Source organism: Mauremys reevesii, linkage group 2 (assembly GCF_016161935.1).
Source record: "Mauremys reevesii isolate NIE-2019 linkage group 2, ASM1616193v1, whole genome shotgun sequence".
In the NCBI taxonomy this organism is placed as follows: domain Eukaryota; kingdom Metazoa; phylum Chordata; order Testudines; family Geoemydidae; genus Mauremys; species Mauremys reevesii.
The window spans coordinates 75,114,701-75,136,003 of record NC_052624.1 but is presented as its reverse complement, the minus strand read 5'-3'; the positions used below and the strand labels follow the sequence as shown (position 1 = coordinate 75,136,003).

Sequence of the window (21,303 nt, the reverse complement as noted above, 5' to 3'; positions counted from 1 at the left end):
GCACTCTAAGTATAGTCTCATCAGAGTCATATGAAAATGGACAATAGGGTTCATTTCCTTGGCCTCTGGTAGTGATGCCTCTAGATATGCAGCACAAAAATTGCAGAGATTAGAAGCTCACAGACAATTTGTTATGCATTTGTTTGTCACTATTTCTAGTTCTCTAGGCATGATTGTAGTATTTCTGTCTTTTATAGTATATGCAATACCTCAATTATATATTCTGACTTCTTCTCTCAATTGGCCAACTACTTAATTAATGGAAGTCAGACTTAACAGGTTAATTGCCTTTTCTTTCAAAAAGATATTTACCAAATTAACTTTATCCAGGTCCCTGCTACCTGTTACATTCTCCAAGACTTCTAAAAAGTTGTCATTTGTGGAGTTTAATTATCTAATCTATTTCCTTATGCTGCGCCCGATAAGAACATAAGAACAGCCATACTGGGTCAGACCAAAGGTCCATCCAGCCCAGTATCCTGTCTTCTGACAGTGGCCAATGCCAGGTGCCCCAGAAGGAATGAACAGAACAGATACTCACCAAGTCGTCATCCCCCGGTGCCCATTCCCAGCTTCTGGCAAACAGAGGCTAGGGATACCATCCCTGTTGATCCTGGCTAATAGCCATTGATGGACCTATCCCCCATGAACTTTAGATTCATAGACTTAAGGTCAGAAGGGACCATTATGGTCATCTAGTCTGACTTCCTGCACAACGCAGGACACAGAATCTTACCCGCCCACTCCTGTAACAAACCCCTCACCTATGTCTGAGTTACTGAAGTCCTTAAATCGTGGTTCAAAGACCTCAAGGTGCAGAGAATCCTCTAGCAAGTGACCCAGGCTGCAGAGAAAGGTGAAAAACCTCCAGGGCCTCTGCCAATCTTCCCTGGAGGAAAATTCCTTCCTGACCCCAAATATGGCGATCAAATAAACCCTGAGCATATGGGCAAGACTCACCAGCCAGCTCTTTTTTAATAAGAGAGGCCCATGGATAGATTCCCTTTTTGAAGCATAATACTGTCCTCTGTAACTTATGACTCATGTTTCATTGTGTTCCTTAATATTTACACCAGAGCAGCTAAAGGCCCCACATTATAGATCTTCAGTAATTTCCAATTTCACAATAATGTGTCCAGGAATTTTTCTGCAGCAGATTATATTTACTGTAGATTTGTTTATTTTTCCTCTTATATCCTTACCTGCAGTACTCTGTCACTATCGTCTTCATTATAAGCTTGTACCTCACTGGCTTGGTAAATCCCTGAGATATGCCATTGCTCTATCTTCTTCCTTTTATATCTCACCTAAGACTGCACCCATAGCATCAACGTTCCATTTTGAGACTTCACATCAACAAATACTCATTAAGAAAATCTTGTCATCGGTATTACTTTTAGCTCACCTTGCTTCCCCCATCCTCAAGTGTACAGACTTTTAAATTCGGGCTTACGCGATTAACTCAAAAAAATAATTGCAGTTTTAACTGCACTGTTAAACAACAGAATACCAGTTGAAATGTATTAAGTACTTTTAGATGTTTTTCTACATTTTCAAATATATTGATTTCAATTACAACACAGAATACAAAGTGTACACTACTCACTTTATATTATTTTTATTAGAAATATTTGCACTGTAAAAATGATGAAAGAAATACTATTTTTCAATTCACTTCATACAAGTACTGTAGTGCAATCTCTTTATCGTGAAAATGCAACTTACAAATGTAGATTTTTTTTGTTACATAACTGCACTCAAAACAAAACATTGTAAAACTTCAGAGCCTACAAGTCTACTTCTTATTTACAATGTCACCATAAAGTGAGAACAGGCGTTTGCATGAGGCTTTTGTAGCTGGCACTGCAAGGTATTTACGTGCCAGATATTCATATGTCCCTTCATGCTTCAGCCACCATTCCAGAGGACATACTTCCATGCTGATAATGCTCGTTAAAAAAATGTGTTAATTACATTTGAGACTGAACTCCTTGGGGGGAGAATTATATGTCTCCGGCTGTTTTACCCACTTTCTGCCATATGTTTCATGTTATAGTAGTTTTGGATGATGACTCAGCACATTGTTCGTTTTAAGAACACTTTCACTGCAGATTTGACAAAATGCAAAGAAGGTACCAATGTGAGATTTCTAAAGATAGATACAACACTTGATGCAAGGTTTAAGAATCTGAAGTGCCTTCCAAAATCTGAGAGGGACTAGGTGTGGAGCATGCTTTCAGAAGTCTTAAAAGAGCAACACTCCAATGTGAAAACTTCAGAACCCGAACCACCAAAAAAGAAAAATCAGCCTTCTGCTGGTGGTATCTGACTCAGACGATGAAAATGAACATGCGTCGATCCACACTGTTTTGGATTGTTATCGAGTAGAACCAGTCATCAGCATGGACGCATGTCCTCTGGAATAGTAGTTGAAGCATGAAGGGACATGTGAATCTTTAATGCATCAAGCATGTAAATATCTTATGACGCTGGTTACAACAATGCCATGCAAACACCGGTTCTCACTTTCAGGTGACATTGTGAACAAGAAGTGGGCAGCATTGTCTCCTGCAAACATAAACAAACTTTTTTGTCTGAGCGATTGGCTGAACAAGAAATAGGACTCAGTGGACTTGTAGGCTCTAAAATTTTACAGTAAAAACTTTGTTATCCGGCATGTTGGAGGAATGGGGCGTGTCGATTAATCAAATATTCCGATTAACTGAGAGCTATACTTATCAATGGAATACCAATTTTCAAAGAATTAGAATACAATCAAGTGAATAAAGTATAAAACACAGTAGTACAGTATACAGGTATTCACGAATCCAGTAGTAGTACTGCACTGCAGAGTGGTTGGTTTCTTGAAGCACTTAGGGTATGTGTACGCTACCCAGTGGAACGGCAGGCAGCGATCGATCCAGCGGGGATCAATTTATCGCATCTAGTCTAGACGCAATAAATCGACCCCCTGAGCGCTTTCCTGTTGACTCCTGTACTCCACCACCGCGAGAGGTGCAGGCAGTGTCGATGGAGGAGCGTGGTGAAGACACCATGGTAAGTCGATCTAAGTACGTAGCTTAAGTTGTGTAACTTAGATCGACCCCCGCCCCCCTACCCCAGTGTAGACCAGGCCTTAGGGTTATACAGGTAACGTTTTCTATACAGTAGGTTATATTATGACACTACATATCATTATGGGCAGTGCATGGCATACACCCAGATCACTAAAAATACACTTAACACTAAAATTATACTGAACATAGTTTAATCTTTGATGATTCAGAAGGTACTTCAGGATCTTGCAGCGCCTCAGGGGCATCATTATCAACATCAATTATCATTGTAGATGTAGAAGGTGTAGGAGATTGGTCTGAATCTATAATAACCCTATGACAGGGGTGGGCAGAAATGAGGAGTTCAGGGTGCAGAAGGGGATTCTGGGCTGGGGAGTGGGGTGCGGGCTCCGGATGGGGGTGCAGGCTCTGGGGTGGGGCTGGGGAGTTTGAGGCATAGGAGCATGATCCGGGCTGGGATTTAGGAGTTTGAAGGGCAGCGGGTGGGGGGTGAGAATCAGGGCAGGGCAGTGGGGAGAGGCTATGGGGTACAGGTTCCCACCCAATGGGAGCTGCAGGGGCTGCGCTTGGGACGGGGGCAGAGTGGAGGCCCTGGGCTGCCACTACGTGTAGAAGCCGGGGGAGGGGGAGGGGGGCGGAGGTTGTGCTGCTGCTTCCGGGAGCTAAGTGGCGCAGCCCCTGACCCTGCTCCCTGGGCTGGAGCACCAGAGTGGGCAAGCCCTAGACCTCACTCCTCAGCGGGAGTTCAAGGGCCAGATTAAAATGGCTGGTGGGCCGGATCTGGCCTGCGGGCTGTAGTTTGCCCACGCCTGCCCTATGACAAACCCTGGAAGCTGCTTTTTTGAATAAATCCCTGATATCAGCTTGCCTACTTGTCTTCTGCCTCTTTTGCATAAAAGTAGAGTGCAGAATGAGCAATTGCATAAACTCGTGGGTAGTATATTAGTCCCGGTTACTAGACTGAAGATTTGTATTGGGAGATATCAGAAATACCAGTTAATAGAGCTTTCTGGTTGATAAAGTGCCAGATAACACAGCTTTTACTGACTGTTATTTTTGAATGCAGGGGTTTTTTTGTACATAATTCTACATTTGTAAGATCAACTTTCATGATAAAGAGATTGCACTACAGTACTTTATGAGGGTGAATTGAAAAATACTATTTCTTTTGATTTTGACAGTGCAAATATTTGTAATAAAAATAAATATAAAGAGAACACTGTACATTTTGTATTCTGTGTTTTAATTTAAACCAATATATTTGAAAATGTAGAAAACATCCAAAAATATTTAAATAAATGGTATTCTATTGTTTAATTGCAAGATTAATATTTTAAATCGCGCAATTAATTTTTTTAATTGCTTGACAGCCTTACTTTAAATATATTAGTCTATATCTTTTTAGAATATCTCTACCCTTTATCATTCAACCTGGAAGTACAAGACACTTGTCAGTGAAAGCTCAGCCCTTACTCTTATTTCCTGGTTGAAAGATGACTGACTAGCTCTCCCAGTTCTGAACCCTGGAAGTTGGCGCCTTAAGGGAAAAATGGTAAACTAGCCACCTAGCTGTTCATCACAGAACATTCCATAATCATTGCTCTCCACTACTGGTCACTCTAACTTTACTTGGCATCACAGGATTCTCCAAAACAGTCAGCTGCTTCAACCCAGGCTTCAATTTTCTAGACATTCCTAAAGCAATTCTTGATTACAAACACTATCTGTTCCAAGGTCACTTACAGTAAGCTGAAGCTTTCACGCAACTTTCAGGATAGACTTTAGCCTTCTTATCATTTCTTCTCCTGGCAACTGGGGGCAGCACACTGTCTATCACTTTTACAAATACTCTGGGTCGCATTCTTGCTACAGTCCCAATCCTGCAATGAGCTCCCCAAGGACGGATCCATAAACCCACACAAAGTTCCACTGAGTTAAATGAGGTTCCATCCATACAAAGCTCATAGCAGGATCAGGTCCTATATTTATTACTGGTATTTCTGTAGCTCTTGGGAGCCCCGATAAGGAATTAGGCCCCTCTTGTACAATGCATTGGACAGAAAAGTAGCTAAAATAACCAGACGCAACAATCAAGATGACTTGCCATTTTTTTTTTTTTTTTTTTTTAAAAGAGGCTTCCTTTCAGCATTTCTTTTTGAGCCCTTGGTCTGGCTACTATTTTATCATCTGCTATGTCAAGGGAATATATTTTTGCTATACAATACCAATTTTCAAGGAACTGTTGTTATAAATCATTCATAACAGCATGAAAATGTTGCAACGCTGCCATCCTGTGGAATAAAAGTAACTGACATTCATCAGTGCATGTCATATTTGTCTATTAAACTATCTCAATATAAAGCATCACTTTTAAGCCTCCTATATTATTGTTATGTTTTCTACATAATTTATTCTTTGCCCACTTTATTCACCTCCCCACTACCTCTCCCCAAAAAGTTTGGGAAAGGCAGAAAGTGTGACCATCACAGTCAGATTCTCCCTTTTCTAGAAGTGCCTAAGAATTCTTGAAACAGAAAAAGAAAAGCTGGTGCACTGTGCATGCTCTCTTTTGATACTTCAGTTCACACTATTATTAAAATTCCTCCAAATCCCTTCATGCTCCGAAGATCCCATACCCAATTTTTAATCCCAACTGTATTCCACCTTTGAGGTTCCACAATGAAGGCAACACATACTCCTGTTTAATCCGGAAGTGACAGTTACTTGCATGAAACTCTCCCCTCTCTGAATTAAATACAGGGTTTTCCATATGGCTACCAGTTCCCTTTTGCCTGGGAGAGAAAAAAACAGCTAGGCTTCTAATTCAACGATGTTACTTGATTAGAAATCTATATGAAAGTTTGTATACAAGAAAAATTTGTCAAAGCTCCGAAGTGCATAGATTTTAAGGCCAAAAGGGACCATCTTTTGATCATCTAGTCTAACATGCTGCATAACAGAGCTCACTAAATTCACCCAGTAACTGCATAATGCCCTACTGGGTTTGTATATTCTTTGCAAGAACAAAGAATCATGTACTCTAGTAATGATTTTAAAAACTAATTAGGTCACCACCAAAAAAAAAAAAAAATCTATTCTATGGAGAATAAGCAACTTTCACAAACCAAGCTTTGGCACAATTTTAGTTGCTGTGCACTGCACTAAATCATGAGAGAATAACCTCCTGAAAGTATGATTTCTGCAACCAAATCTATGCAATTTTACACTATAATTATTCACTTTGATTAAAGAGTATTCTAGACCCACAAATATTAACAACTCAATCCTAAGGCAAAAAAATAAAAACTGATAGGCTGAAGTCAAAACACTGATATGTTTAATAATCCTGGGGTTGTTTTTTAAAATAGGCTGCTCTTCAAATTACAAAATGCTAGTCTAGAGGACAAGAAATAGGTAATTTTAAATCAATCAGTCTCCCCCGGATTTAAGCCTTGAATAAGTGTGCTGGCTTAGTAAATAAAATTGCAAAAAAAAAAAAGTGTTCAGAACTTGAAAACATATGAATTGCAGAGTGACAATCACAAATTAATAATGGAGGCTGCATCACAGATCCTCAAAGTTGCATGAACATGTACTGTGTCTATATCTGTCAATGTCTTCCCTTGCAAACATATAAACATACAACGCAAACTATTAAAAAGTGTAGTAAATTGGAATCCTTTGTGATCTCAATTATTTTAATAAATTGTTGCATAATCAAGAATTTCTGCTTCTAGTCTGAAAAGGTTGCTTTCTTATTCAGATACTGGTACTACATTGCAATTATAAGCTATTTGCTGGATCTCAATACATCATTCAGATTCAAATAGAAGTCACTGACCCTTATATCGAGATTAAAAAGGTATCAGTAGCTTGACCTCGTGTGTTCAGGAGCAGTCAGCATGAGTTTAGCACCCAGATTCCAAGTGGATCAGTAGATACACAGTTGACACCACTGAAGTCTTTAAACCATGATTTGAGCCAGAGGTTATGGATCTCATTACAGGAGGGGATGGGTGAGGTTCTGTGGCTTGCAATATGCACGCAATCAGACTAGATGATCACAATGATCCCTTCTGCTCTTAAATTTTATGAGTCTAAAGTTTATGAATCACTGATACATTTGCCTACAAACCATAAAACATCCCCAACCCTGGAAAAGAGTTCATGGTCTGGGGAAAAAATTGCCTGGTAAATTATTTTGAATTATACAGCAAGGCAAATTAGATTATGCCTAATTAAAAAATGGTTACTAATCTTCTGTAACTCTTTTGTTCTTCAAGATGTGTTGCTCATGTCCGTTTCAATGTAGGTGTGTGTTTGCCCAGAGCAACACCACTGGAAAGTTTTTCCCTCAGTGGTATCTGTCGGGTCGGCTCTGGTGCTCCCTGGAGCCATGCCCTCATAATGCTGGTATATGAGGCCCTGCCGCCCCCTCAGTTCCTTCTTGCCTGCTAATTCTGACAGAGGGGCAGGTGTGGGGGGGCAAGGTTGGAATCGACATGAACAACATCTCAAAACAATGCTTACGGAAGATTAGTAACCATTTTTTCTTTGAGTGCTTGCCTATATCCATTCCAATGTAGGTGACTCCCAAGCAATTGCGCAAGTGGAGGGTTCAAAGTTCATTGGCACGCTGACTGTAACGCCACTCAGCCGAAAACCACATAGTGTCTAGCTTGCTAGGTGATGGCATAGTGGGATGTGAAAATGTGGACTGTCAACCATGTTGCTGCTCTACAGATGTCCTGAATCGGAACTTGTGCCACGAATGCCGCCACCAATGCTTGAGCTCTTGTAGAGTGAGTTGTCAGCGGAGGAGCCGGGACCTTCGCTAGGTCATAGCATGTGAGGATGCAGGAAGCAATCCACAATGAAATTCTCTGGGCTGAGACTGGACAGCCTTTCATTCTGTCTGCAATGGCTACAAAAAGCTGAGTGGATTTCTAAAAGGATATAGTCTTCTTCGATGTAAAAAGCTAGTGCATTCAGCGAGTGGAGCCTCTGTTCCTTCCTGCTAGCATGTGGCTTTGGACAGAAGACTGGTAGGAAGATATCCTAGTTACTACGGAATTGTTAGACTACCTTTGGCAGGAAGCCTGTGTGTGGCCGCAGCTGAACTCTGTCCTCGAAGATGACCTTGTAACAGTGGTTCTGAAGTAAGAGCGTAGCTCTCTGAGACCCTTCTGGCATAAGTAATTGTGACCAGGAAGGCCACCTTCCAGGACAGGTAGTGAACACATTGCCAGCAGTTCAAATGGAGGTCCTGTTAGCCTTGCCAACACCAAGCTGAGGTCCCAGGGAGAGAGTGGCTGGCGTACCTGGGGGGTATAACCGCTCCAACCCCTTAAGAAAATGACAGACTGAGTTAGAGGAGACTGACCAGTCATTCACCTATGGGTGAAAGGCCAAGATTGCAGCTAGATGAAACCTAAATAGATGATATTGTTAGGCCTGATGATTATATATGATATTGCTGTTTGAAGTGGAGTAGGTAATCTAGAATGAAAGGCAGTACGTGCTGACTGAATAGGCGAAACCGCCTTTTGCAATGACCAGATCAAGACTCTCTTCCACTTTGCCAAGTAAATGGCTCTAGTGGATGGTTTCCTACTCCCTAAACGCACCTTGGGAACAGGTTCACAGCATGCCAGTTCTGCAGGGTTCAGCCATGGAGTTTCTCCATTGTAAGATGAAGAGACTCGCTGTTCAGATGAAGTACACAACCATGGTCCTGAGAGATCAGGTCCAGAAACAGAGGCAGGCTGTATTCACCGAGAGATCTAGGAGGATGGTGAATCAGTGCTGATGCAGCCAGGCCAGGGCCATCAGGATAAGATGGATCCTGTCCCTTCTGACCTTCAGCAGGACATAGATGAGAGGGAACGTGTAGAAGAGCTGGTCCGTCCAAGGGAAGAGAAAGGCTTCTGCAAGTGAGTCTGGGCTGTGGCCTAAGGAGCAGAAGTGAAGACACTTCCTGTTGTGCTCTGTCACGAACAGGTCTACCTGGGGAGTTCCCCACCTCTGGAAAACAGTGCTAAGAATGTCTGGGTGAAGAGACCACTCGTAATGGTTGGAAAAGGATCTGCTGAGATGATCCACTAACTCATTCTGTGACCCCAGAAGGTAGAAGGCTTTGAAGTGGATCAAGTAGGTTATGCAGAATTCCTACAGGAGAGGAGCTTTCTGGCATAGGGGAGAGGAGCATGCTCTGCCCTGTCTGTTTATGTAGAACATAGCTGTCATGTTGTCTGTAAGGACCGACATGCAGTTGCCCTCCAAGTCGGATGGGAATGCCTGGCAGACTAGGCACACTGCCCTCAGTTCCCTCTCACTGATGTGTAACAAGAGCTCCTCCAGGGACCAGAGGCCCTGAGGGGTCCAAAGTGAACCCCCATTCCATTGCCAATGCGTCTGTAACTAGAGACACTGACGGTTGGGGCCTTGAGAATGGGACTCTTATGCATACTGTCCATGGATACAGCCATCAAAGACGGTGGCAATCACCAATGGGGGAAGCGAGACCACCCAGTACAGATGGTGTTAGCCTGGTGCATATACCAACAGCAGCCAAGACTGGAGAGATCTGAGCCATAGTCTCACATGTTGCGCCACATTGGTGGCATGATGGCATATGCCCTAGGAGCTTTAGGCAGTTCCTTCCTGTTGTGATGGGGTGATTCCTGGGGCTCTCTATGAGCACCCCTAGAGCTCTAAACCAGTTTTCTAGCAGAAAGGCTCTGGCCTGGGTCAAGCTGAGGACTGCCCCAAGGAATTCTATCCTTTGAACCAGGAAAAGGGTGGATTTCTGCATGTTTATGAACAGCCCCAGATCCTGGAAAGATGACTCTATTAACTCCGCGTTTGACTCCACCTGGGCCTTGGATCAAACTCTGACCAGCCAGTTGTCGAGGTAAGGGTAGACCTGAACTCCTTGTCTCCTAAGGAAGACTGACGATTCATGAATACTCGAGGGGCTTCTGACAGGCCAAATAGGAGCACAGTAAATTGGTAGTGCATGTTATTCACAACAAATCATAGGAACCTTCTGTGTCCCTGTAAGCTCGCAATAAGAAAATAAACATCCTTCAAGTTGAGGGTGGTGTACCAGTCCCCCAGATCCAGAGAGGAGATTAAGGAGGCCAAGGAGACCATGTGGAACTTCAGTTTCTTCATGAATCCGTTGGGGTTTCGCAGGTCCAAGATTGGTCTGAGATCGCCATGGGCCTTTGGGATTAGGAAGTAATGGGAGTAGAACCCCCTATCCATTAACTCTTGTGGAACCTCTTCCACAGATCCTGCCCTTAGGAGCAACTGCACCTCCTGTGCTAGAAGTTGCTCATGAGAAGGGGCTCTGAAGAGGGACAGGGAGGGAAGGAGGGGAACAACTGAAGATGTATCCCACTTCTATCATGAGTAACCACCCAGCAATCTGAGGTAATGTGGGCCCACGCCTGACAGAATTGGATAACCGGGCCACAAAAATGGGGGAAATCAGATACACATTGTCCTTGTATGCTGTCCCCAAGTGGCCCATCAAAAGGCCTGCTTAGACCCCACTGATTGTCTCGGGGGGGAGGAGAGAATACACCAGGGCAGACGAGGACTGGGATGGAGGCCCCCTTTTATAGCCTCTACTGCTTCTCCTACAGTAGTCTTGTCTCTGCTGTGGTGGGTAGAAGCGGGCCATCAGTTGGGGCTTATAGTGCTTCCTGGTGGGAGCCGGTGTATGCAACCTCGGGGATTTCAGGGTTCCTCTAGAGTCTTTCAGACTATGCAGCTTTGAGTCTGTTTACTCTGAAAAGAGCGCCTTGCCTTCAAACGGAAGGCCCTGCACTGTCTGCTGCACTTCATAGGGCAACTCCAAGGACTGAAGCCATGAGCTTCTTTTCATACCCACAGCCATAGCCATGGATCGGGCACAGTCTGTTGCATTCAAAGCTGCCTGGAGTGACGCTCTTGCCACTGATTTCTGCTCTCCAACTAGGGCCGAGAACTCGCCCCAGACTCCTGTGACAAAAGCTCCTTGAATTTTGCCATTGCGCTCCAGGAGCTGAAGTCATATTGGCTCAGGCTCTCATGCTGATTTGCAATCCTGAGCTGGAGGCCATCAGTTGAGTACATCTTTCTGCCAAAAAGACCTATTTTTTGGTGTGTTTGGCCTTGGGAGTAAGCCCTTGATGACCTTGATGCCCCCGCTCATTTGCCACTGAAACAACCAGAGAACCTGGTGGGGCTGTGCGCGCGCGCAGGAATTTACACTCATGGGGAGGGACAAAGTACTTTTTCTCCATCCTCTTTGCAGTATATTGCAGGGATACAGGGGTCTGCCATGTGGCTTGGATGGGGTCCACAATGGCATCATTCAAAAGTAGAGCCACCCACAATGGCCCTGAAGCCACTAAAATGTCCACCAGGGTGTGGCAGGATTTGGATATCTCCTCCCCCTGGGTACTCAGGTGGTAGGCTATCCGCTTGAGGAGCTCCTGGTTCGCCCAATAGTCATCCTGAGAAGGCGCTATACTTGTTTCCACCACCACCACCTCATCAAGAGAGGAGGAAGAGGAAGCCTGTAATGTCAGGGGGCCTTGTTCCTCACCCTCTGCAACAGATAGGTCTCATGTGTAAAGCCCTGAGTGTATACAAATTTATATCCATGGAATCGCAGGGCTCTCCTGGGAACTGCTGCGGCGAAAGGAGCAGAACGTGGGGTTACTGGTCCCATGAGCCAACGCTCCGCACCGGCAGCTCCTCCGGCGCAGCTATACTTCCTGCAGCCCCATCCCCAGTGCTGTTCCCGTGCCTTCCACGCAGCTGAGTCTCCCGTCTGGGAGGCGTATGAGCCGCTTGAACACAAGAGCACAACCAGGGACAGCTGCCGGTGAGGCTGGGGCCCGCCCCAGTGGGCGGGACTGGAGGTGGTACAAGCTGTGCTGGAGGAGCTGCCGGCATGAAGCGCTGGCTCCTGGGAGTGGTGGCCCCACGTTCTACTCCTTTCACCACTGCAATTCCTGGGAGAGCCCTGCGGTTCCATGGATACCGATTTATAAATTTGTATCTGCGCAGGGCTCTCCCCATGTGGCCAGTTCTTGCAGTTCGGTACCGGACTCAGCACTGAAACCTGGTCCCTGCTCCAAGGGAGGTGGCGGGGAAGCTCTCGACTCCGATACAACGGAGTAGGACCTCCTGAACTGTGAACCCTACACTGCTGAAAAGCCCAAGGATTCCAGAATGGCCACTGTAGTGGCATCTGCCACTGCACCGGTGGCCAGGCCATCGGCGGAATCCTGTGGCTCATGTCAGCTGTTGGGTATCACTAATCAAAGCAGTGTCTGCTCCTGAGAGAAGCATATGACTTCGCCTCAGAGTCCGACTCTGAGAAGTCGCTTCTTAGTGACCAATGCTGTGCCATCATAGCCTGCTTGCCTTTTGACAGTACCTGGGGTCTTGGTGCCTTGGTGGTCTTCACCTTTGATACTGTCAGCTCTCGAAAGGTGGGGGATGGTGGTACTGAGAGTGATAGCAACTCCCTCGCTGCCTCAAACGCCTCCAACATGGATGATAGTGCCAGGGCTGTCAAACTCTGGTGGCTCTCTCTTGGCGGAGAGTTCAAAGATGCCAGACTCAATAGCACTCTTACCGGGGCCAGAGTCAACAGTACTATACACAACACTGATGTCTCTAACTGGCCCAGCATGGGTCGCACTGTCAGTGTCTTTATGCCCCGCAGACCTTCTTGGCACTGGCAACTGAAAGCAGTGCCGAGAGTCCCGTCCCGAAGATGAGTGAAGTGAGTGAAGATGAGAGGAGCACTGGAGATGAGCGTTGGTTCCAGGAGTTCCAGGCTGCAGAGTACTTTCTCTGTGCCAGAGAAGCAGAACGGCACTATATTTCCCTTAGAGACACCACGACACTTCTTACTGAAGCCAAAGTACTCAGTGCCAAGTCAACATGACCCAAAAGGGGACGAAGCGCTGCCTCCATAAGGAGGAACTTGAGTCTGGTGTCACTGTCCTCCTTAGTTCTGGGCCTGAGCCCTTGCAAATCCTGCAATACTCCTGCACATGGCCTTCCCCTAGCTACTTGAGGAAGCTGGGGTAAGGGCCACTAACCAGCATTGTTTTATGGCACAATGCACATGGCTTGAACTCCAGGGACAAAGGCATACCCCAGTGCTGGGGAAGGGCTAACCCTGCTAAGCAGTGTTTGCAACCAACTAAAACAAACTCTAGAAAAAGAACTATTTACAGATAATCAACAAAGTCCACAGAGAGATACTTGTGGAAAAATGCAAAGACAAGCAGCAGTTCCAATGACAGTTACGAGTGATAAGAAGGAACTGAGTGGGCAGCAGGGCCATATATACCAGCACTATTAGAGCGCAAAGCCAGGGGGCACCAGAGCCGACCTGACGAGACATCAGTGTAAAAATCCATCACATGGGTTTTCAATATTTTATGGTGGCGCTGCCAAAAACCTGACACATGCTTTACTGGTTGGCATGTTCATTTAATTACAAATCCAGGATTTAAAATATAGTAATTCAGATTGTTTTATTCTATAGGCCTTTTGGATTTTTTTTTAAACTACCACTGCAATGCCACAAAGTTGCAGATATTGCTTCAGCCATTGCTATCTGTCTCAACCTATTAAATGAATTTTACATGCACCATGATAATGTTGTGAGAGTTAAAAAGTGACTTTTGCATTCCAATGAATTATTAGGCATTACAGACACCGTCTCATTTGCAATCTAAGACCATTCTTTATTCTCCCAAATTTGTATGGGCTTTTGAAAACTGGTTCTCTTATCTATAATGGCATGTCAGAAAAATCCACTTCTCTTTCCAGCAACCTTCACAGATATGCCTGAATATTTTTGATATTTGTTAAAAATGTGCTATTAACTCTACCAAAACCCTCCCATATACTGAAGTCATGATTTGATATCAGATACACATGAATCATCTGTCTGTATGAAGCCTTTAACACACTGGGATCTTCAAGATATAATTTGTACATTAAAAGTGCAAAAATATAATCAACTTTCCATCCTGCTTATACCCCAAATATACCTATAAACTCTAACTCCCAATCTTCCTGTACATTAGGGTTACTTTGTGTCTCTAGGCAAATAAAGCAATTTTAAAGGTCAGCAAACCAGACTTGCAGAGGTTTTCTCCTTTCCTCTCCCCCATAGCCAATGGACACCCTTGGGTGGCAAAGGATGTGCCATTGTTGCACCTATCAACCAGTAGCCCTCAGTTTGGTTTAATTTGCATCAGTAAGCAATCTGGTGCAGACACCCCTCAGTATCAGAAAGGTATAAAGATAGATTACTACTTCTCAGTCACAGCTCAAGTATTGTATCAGCATTTTCAACTGCTTAAAAACAATTACAGTTTTAAATACTGCAATTATTTGAGTTTGACTTCTTTTCCACATGTTCTTTTTCTCTAGAATACTCAAGGGTAAACACGATGACAGGTAGAGGAAGTGATATGTAACTCATGCTAAGTATAGATTTTCCTTGTTATATATGGCCAAAAAGTGGAAGGAGGAGGGAGAAACATATTGTTTTTCTATCAAGTGATGTGGCAATTACGTTACTCTTATCTTCTTATAAAAAGGATTGTTAAAGACTGGATAAAGGTAAGTACACAAGGACTAAGTACACAAGGAACTGTAATATTGATTATTGTTGGTAACTATGGTTTCAGCACTTAAATGAATCTCTATCACTATTTTAAAATACTGTAATTATGTAGAACCTCTATCCTTTTTCAAATGCCTTCTTTCAGAACAGGAGTTTGAGGCTTTCATGATGTCTTTGGGAAGACCTCAAAGAGTCTAAATTAAGAAATTCCCTGTTGTTGATACATGTAAGTAAAGTACTTTTTTGGGTAGGCCTTTGGAATAAACTGCAATGAACTGAAATTAGTAGTTAGATTCTTAACTTTGGACATATCTACATTATGGTGCCATAGCTATGCTGATGCATTGAGCATCTATGGTAAAGTTCTGCAAGGTGTTTTCCTGTCGCTGTAGTAACTTCCACCACTCCAAGCCAAAGCAGCTAGGTTGATGGAGGCGTTCTGCTGCTGACCTAGCCACATGTATACAGGGAGTTTAGACTGGCATAACTACAGCCGGCCCCTGACCACCACAGCTACGTCAACCCAAGCATTAAGCGTAGACCAGACCTTTGTTTCACGCAGTGAAGTCTGGTTAATGCAGATACAGGCACTACCCAACTGGGTCTTTTTCCCTCCTCCTGCCTCAGTATCTTTAGTGACCTCCCACTGCACAGAGCAGGTCAGACTCCTTTTAAAACATTTACATTTGTAATTTTTTTTCATACAATTTCCTTTACAAAAGAAAGGGGAAAGAAGAATTATAGAAATGCTCACCTCATCTGAACTACAAATTACAAATCTCATTTCCAGCATGAGTTGCTATGTCCTCATATTTTTACTGAAGTCCACACACTGTATAATACTTTATACATCCCTCAGGAAACTGTTTATTAAATTATTCTAGTCACATACATTTTTGGATCACAGCAGCATTGCCTGAGTTGAAAAATAAAGGTATGACCAAATGAAAGCTTCTAATTTTATAATGCAAACATTTCCAACTATGTATAGCAATCGACCAAAAAACCAGCATATACATGGATCAAAGAATGCATATTATACTAATGCTCTGTTTATCCTGATTAAAGTCCCATTAAAATCAAGTTGACATGAAAAATGAGATATTACATAAAGCCTGGGGAACAAAATCAATACTTTCTCTTATTACTTCACTTACCAGGAATTCAAAAAGTAAAATGAAGACTACACCACACACCAATGACTTGATAACATTTAAAACTATGCTGCATAAAACCAACTACCCAGAAAGATCAGCTCTATTTTAGAACAGATGTTCTCTCATTCTGTTAATGGCAAGAGAGGTCTTGCTTACTGCTGCAAAGCCAAAGTAACCAGACATGAAACAGGACTGAGTAAAAATGTGCAATAAGCTTTACTAAACTTAATATAATTTTACAAAAATACATATACTCTCTTCTATAATTATCTTTAGTTTACAAATTAATTACATTCTTAATAATGGTGAAGCCTGCAATACTAGACAGCTTTGCAGTAATTAGTCAAAGAGAGGTTCACTATGCCCCAAGGTGGATAAAAATTGATTTCATCTTTTTAAAACTGATTTTGTTTTTAGAATTTCAATTAATTTTTTTTAAAAAAAATAAAGCTATGTAAAATTAAATTTGAAATTATGATAACCTATGTTAAAGCTTAATCTAATAAATTACTTAAATTAAATAAATATTCAAGCAGAACATATATGCTGTTCAAGTTTTAAAAAGAGAAACCACTGAGTTTGTAAAAGTCACTGGCTAAGCACCTGGAATCAATTTGTTGAAGTGCTAAACCAGCTTTTGATAGCAGTAGCCCTCTTCTGCAGGTGCAGAGAGAATATTTTAATTTCAAAGTTTATTCAACTAGTGTTCAGTGATTAGTTCTTCAGTCAAAGTTGAGAAACAAATTGGGAGCTGGAAAAATAGCATTAAAGCTGGGTTTCCTCTTCAAATCTGAGTAGAAATGTGGTGAGAGGAGAATTACCAGTTCAAAAATTGTGACTGACATGCTGACCAGAAACAATTACCGTATATACTCGTTCATAAGCTGAATATTTTTGATGCGTCTTTTTTTTTTGTTTGTTTGTTTACCAAAGAGTAGGCTTATACACCAAAATTTGATTATTTTAAACTCTATGGAATCATTGAATTGAATATCTAATACATTGTTGTTTTGTTTACCTGGAGCATCTGCAGGCATGGAGCCCCTCAGCTCCCTGTGGCTGTGCCTGCAGATGCTCCAAGTAAACAAAACGTCCCAACCCGCCAGCGGCTTACCCTGACAGGCCAGGAGCCAAAGTTTTCCAACCCCTGAAATATAGGGTCAGCGTATGAAAGAGTCATACAGTTTTTGCTGTTTTTACCTATCCATTTTGGAGGGTCAGCTTATAAACGAACGGGCCAATGAACGAGTATATATGGTAGTTCAATTCACTAAAATATTACTGTCTTTCTTTAAATGAATTCGCTATTTTTAAATGCAAAACATGATAAACTTAATTTTCTTCCCTTATGTATCCTGCACATTTAATACAAGTTTATTTAACTAATGAAAAACAATTTTAAAATGCTGTTTTTGTGCATTTTTCATTGACTTCCAAGTTTTATCCAAATGCCGCTTGAACCAAAGCAGGAGTAAAAAATGAATCTAGTAAATAAAAAGTGTCATTCTCCACTTTCTAACATAATAAAAATATGTAAAAATTAATCTGAATAAATATATGTTACGCTACATAACTTCTTAAATAAATATGTATAAACAGTGTATCCTCTTGGCTAGCAAAAACTACCACCCAATTATAGCAGCTAATGACAATCAATTAATTATCTAAATCAAGGTTTTCTGCTTGGTGATTTAAATCTACTTTGATTTAAATGAATCCATTCCTGATATATCTATTACTACAACAATGTAAAAAAATTCAAGATGCATAGAATGTGTAATGATGTATTTTTTTTATTCTTCACTGAAAATGTATTGATTTATCGATTTCTATTCTGCTAGCACAAAGAATGCTAGAAACTGTATGCATGAAGAATCCCTGCCCCAAGGAGCATACAATTTTACAACCTTCTGACTACATTTTAAGCTTTTGCAGAGTTTTAATATTTATTGCTCAATGGCAAACCATGAAAAAACACTTTCATCATGACCAATGTATATACATTTGTTAGTTCTGTCAGTGATTTACATAAAAACATCATAAAAATGCCAAGCAGATAAATTAAATATTCGCTAAACACTTTTTACACATGCTTTAAAGTGATGAAAAGGGTCTCCTCTGAATTCAGTGTATTCTGAAGGATTCCTTTGGATTTGACAGACTCCAAACCAGGGGCAGAAGGGGGAAAAGAGGGCAGAGCTATAACCCCACAAAGGAAATACTGGAGGGATGGATCTATTTCTGTACCTCCAGTGTTCTCCATCCCCATAGAGCGGGACCCAGCTTTGGTCCAGCACATGAGTGGTGATGGAGTTGGGGAGAAAAACAAGAGCGGGACTTGAAAGAAGGGCTAGTGGAGCCACTGAATATGGCGCATGAGATCAGGCTGGCTGCTGAGAAGCAGGTAGGATTCCCTGGCCCAGATCAGTCCTGCCTTCCAGCCTCCCCAGGAGACAGGACAGCATCTGGGTGGTGGTGGGGGACATCAATGCACCAGCCACGTGGGGGATGGGGGGAGAGGAGGAGGAAGGGGTGTATGTGGAGCACAGCGGTCAGTGGGCAAGGAAGTGCCATAGGAATGGCAGTAGGAACTACCAGGATACGCCTTCTGAGTCTGGAGCTGACTGTTTCCCACAGTCACAGTAGCTCCCCTTGCTTTCCCTCCACCCACCCCATTCACAGGGAGCTTTTACCCTCACTACCACTCTAAACAGATCTTTAGATCTTAAATTTGCTGATAAACTAAAATTATCCCGAGTTTAATAAAAGAAAAAAATGGCTTCTATGTGAAGTTTGTATATGGGAGACAGCTTTTCCTATATTTTATAATGGGTCCACTTCAGTTCCTTTTCCATTTTGGGTGCCCAATTTGAGCTAACCTAAGGGTCCTTATTTTCAGAGAGTAGATGCTCAATACTTATTGAAGATTAGGCCCCTTTAAGGTGTGTTAAGTTGGGCAGCTAAAAATCATTGGTCACTTTTGAAAGTCTTGGCAATACACAACATTTTATTTGAACAGACACACTTGTATGTTATGCTGCTCTGTCTCTTGTTATGTGAGACAGCATATTATAGATGAGTTTTTCATTTTTTTACTGGATAGCTTTTATAAAGCTGCAGAAAGTACAGACATATGAAACCTGTGTATTAAGGAATTTTAAAAATATTAAACAACTCAGTGAAGATTCAGTTAATTTCCCCTTCCCACATGGAATACGAAAAGGAAAAAAAAAAAACCTATCTAGGAAATACACACTTGAGAGTTTTGAAACAATGTGAACTAAACATGTATCACATCCGTATCTTTTTTATTTTGTAAACAAGAAGCTAATGGGTATTCAGCACATGACTAATATACTTGATATGAAATTATTAATTTCCCATTTAGTGTAAAAGATGTAGTTAAATTATTAATTTCACATTCCTGTATTTTATGCCTCCCAAATAGAACTGATTGTTCAGTAAGAAGAGAATAGAAACCACTTCTCAAATAATTGATTTTAAGAGAGTCAGAACACTCACCTATGTAGACCCTCCTGCTGTATCTCTGCATCAACAGGAGCACAAACACATGCAGTGGAATAAGGTTGATGATGAAAACATAACCACCCCATGCAGAGACCTATGGGAAATTAAACTGTAAATTAGGTCATTTAAATATAACTTCAGAAAGAGCTGTAAATTATCAGATTCTATTTACGTACTACTTATTAACACAGTAGTATCATTACATTCATAATTTTTTTTCTTTATTCCAATATAGGCTTTATATGAGACTTTTTAGATGACAACTGGTGTGGGGTGGAGGGAGAACATGTGCATGATTGAAGATCATAACAGCTATAAAGGTGAAGTTTTGTGAATGCTGGTGGCAAAGCTCTCTCAATCAGCTTGTGCTCTAAAATTTGCTGTCTACGGAAAGATAGTTAAAAGCCCAAATATGTCCACTTAAAAAAGAGCTCAAGATGTACCTCTTTGCCCAGTCTTTCTCAACTAATTAAATCCTGGATTCCTAGTGGAGCAGTAAAATCACAGGCTGCAGGAGAGCACACCCAATTAAGACTGTCTCAATGCAAAACTTGGTATTTAAAACACAGTCATCACTATGGAAAGACATCCAAAGCCATAGTGATGGGTATCAAATAAATGCTAATAATAAATACAAATAATAATAATGGAGCTTGAGAGCAAAGAATTAGAAAAGTTACTTTTAAAAGACAATTCTGTGGGTCACATTAACAGTGAGCTAGTCATTACATAAACTTTAATTTAGATAAATATCGCCAGTCAGTTTGCAAATACATGCATAACTTTTCAGTCAATGCAGTAGCTATTCCTCTTTTCAAATGAGCTACTTCTTTGATTTTTGCAATGCAGAATGAAGTTTACTACCCTAAAATTGCAATTTTTACTATTTAATTCTCAGCTAATAGTTTAAGGAACACTGATTTCATTAGAAAGATAATATTACGTTGGAGGATACATTTATGTCCAGTCCTGAAGACTGATCTGGGGAAAAAACGCGTATAAGGAACTTGATTAAAACCTCAGCAGCAACTAAAGGTCTCATTAATTCTTCCACAAATGGAACAGCTATATTGCAAAGAATCACCAGAAGAGATAATGCAAGTACTTTCCCTGAAAATGAAGGAACTTTATTCTTACTATTAATCTTAAACCCTGGCCAAATTTTAGCACTTAATTAGTTTACTCTGTCCCTTAAAACAAAGGAAAAATATGCAATATACCCTCTAGTTCAACTCAGGCATTGTGACATTCATGGGTAGATATAGCCAGGGATTCTGATACTTTGATGTGATTAGGAGTGTTTTGCTTTGCACCCAGTCCTCCCCCACCATGTGTGTCTGACACAAAGACACTACTCAACAAATAAAGTGGCAGAAACTCATGATAAATCTCAGAATCTCATCATGAATCTCAGAATCTCCCTCATGATTTCCAGCAGTAAAAATACATTACCACTTCTTTTGTTGTTTGACTAAATTTTGCAAATAGTCATTTTTAAAAGGATCTCCCATCAGAATATGCGGGTGTAGTAGAAAGGCTATACTATACTAGCATAACAAACCCAGGCCCAATTTGTAAATGATTGTATATCAAAACAGAAATACGTAACACATCCTTATGTATGGTTTCACAACCACTCTACCATAATATGAAATAAATGAGCTTTTGAGGACAATGAAATGTAAAAGAAAAGGCTTACTGCCAGTATTTAGGGGTGTTTGGGGGGGGGCGGGGGGGTGTTAAAAGGTGTTCAGGCTGCACGCTATACTCCTGGGGGAATTCTGTGCCACTGCACAATTTTGCAGACATTAACATTGTGCATGCAGAATTACCTTTCCTCCACAGAAATGGGCTGCAGTACTGCTGGCTGCCACTAAAGGCCACT

At 41.7% G+C, this 21,303-nt stretch overlaps 1 protein-coding gene across 1 annotated transcript in view; it reads right to left on the bottom strand.

Annotated features, from left to right (window-relative positions):
• The window catches only part of STT3B (STT3 oligosaccharyltransferase complex catalytic subunit B), a 90,503-nt gene that overhangs the window by 23,721 nt on the left and 45,479 nt on the right, over positions 1-21,303 (bottom strand). The window contains exon 5 of the mRNA XM_039524361.1: positions 19,413-19,512. Within this exon, the coding sequence (XP_039380295.1) occupies positions 19,413-19,512 (100 nt within the window). The remainder of the gene's footprint in view (positions 1-19,412; positions 19,513-21,303) is intronic.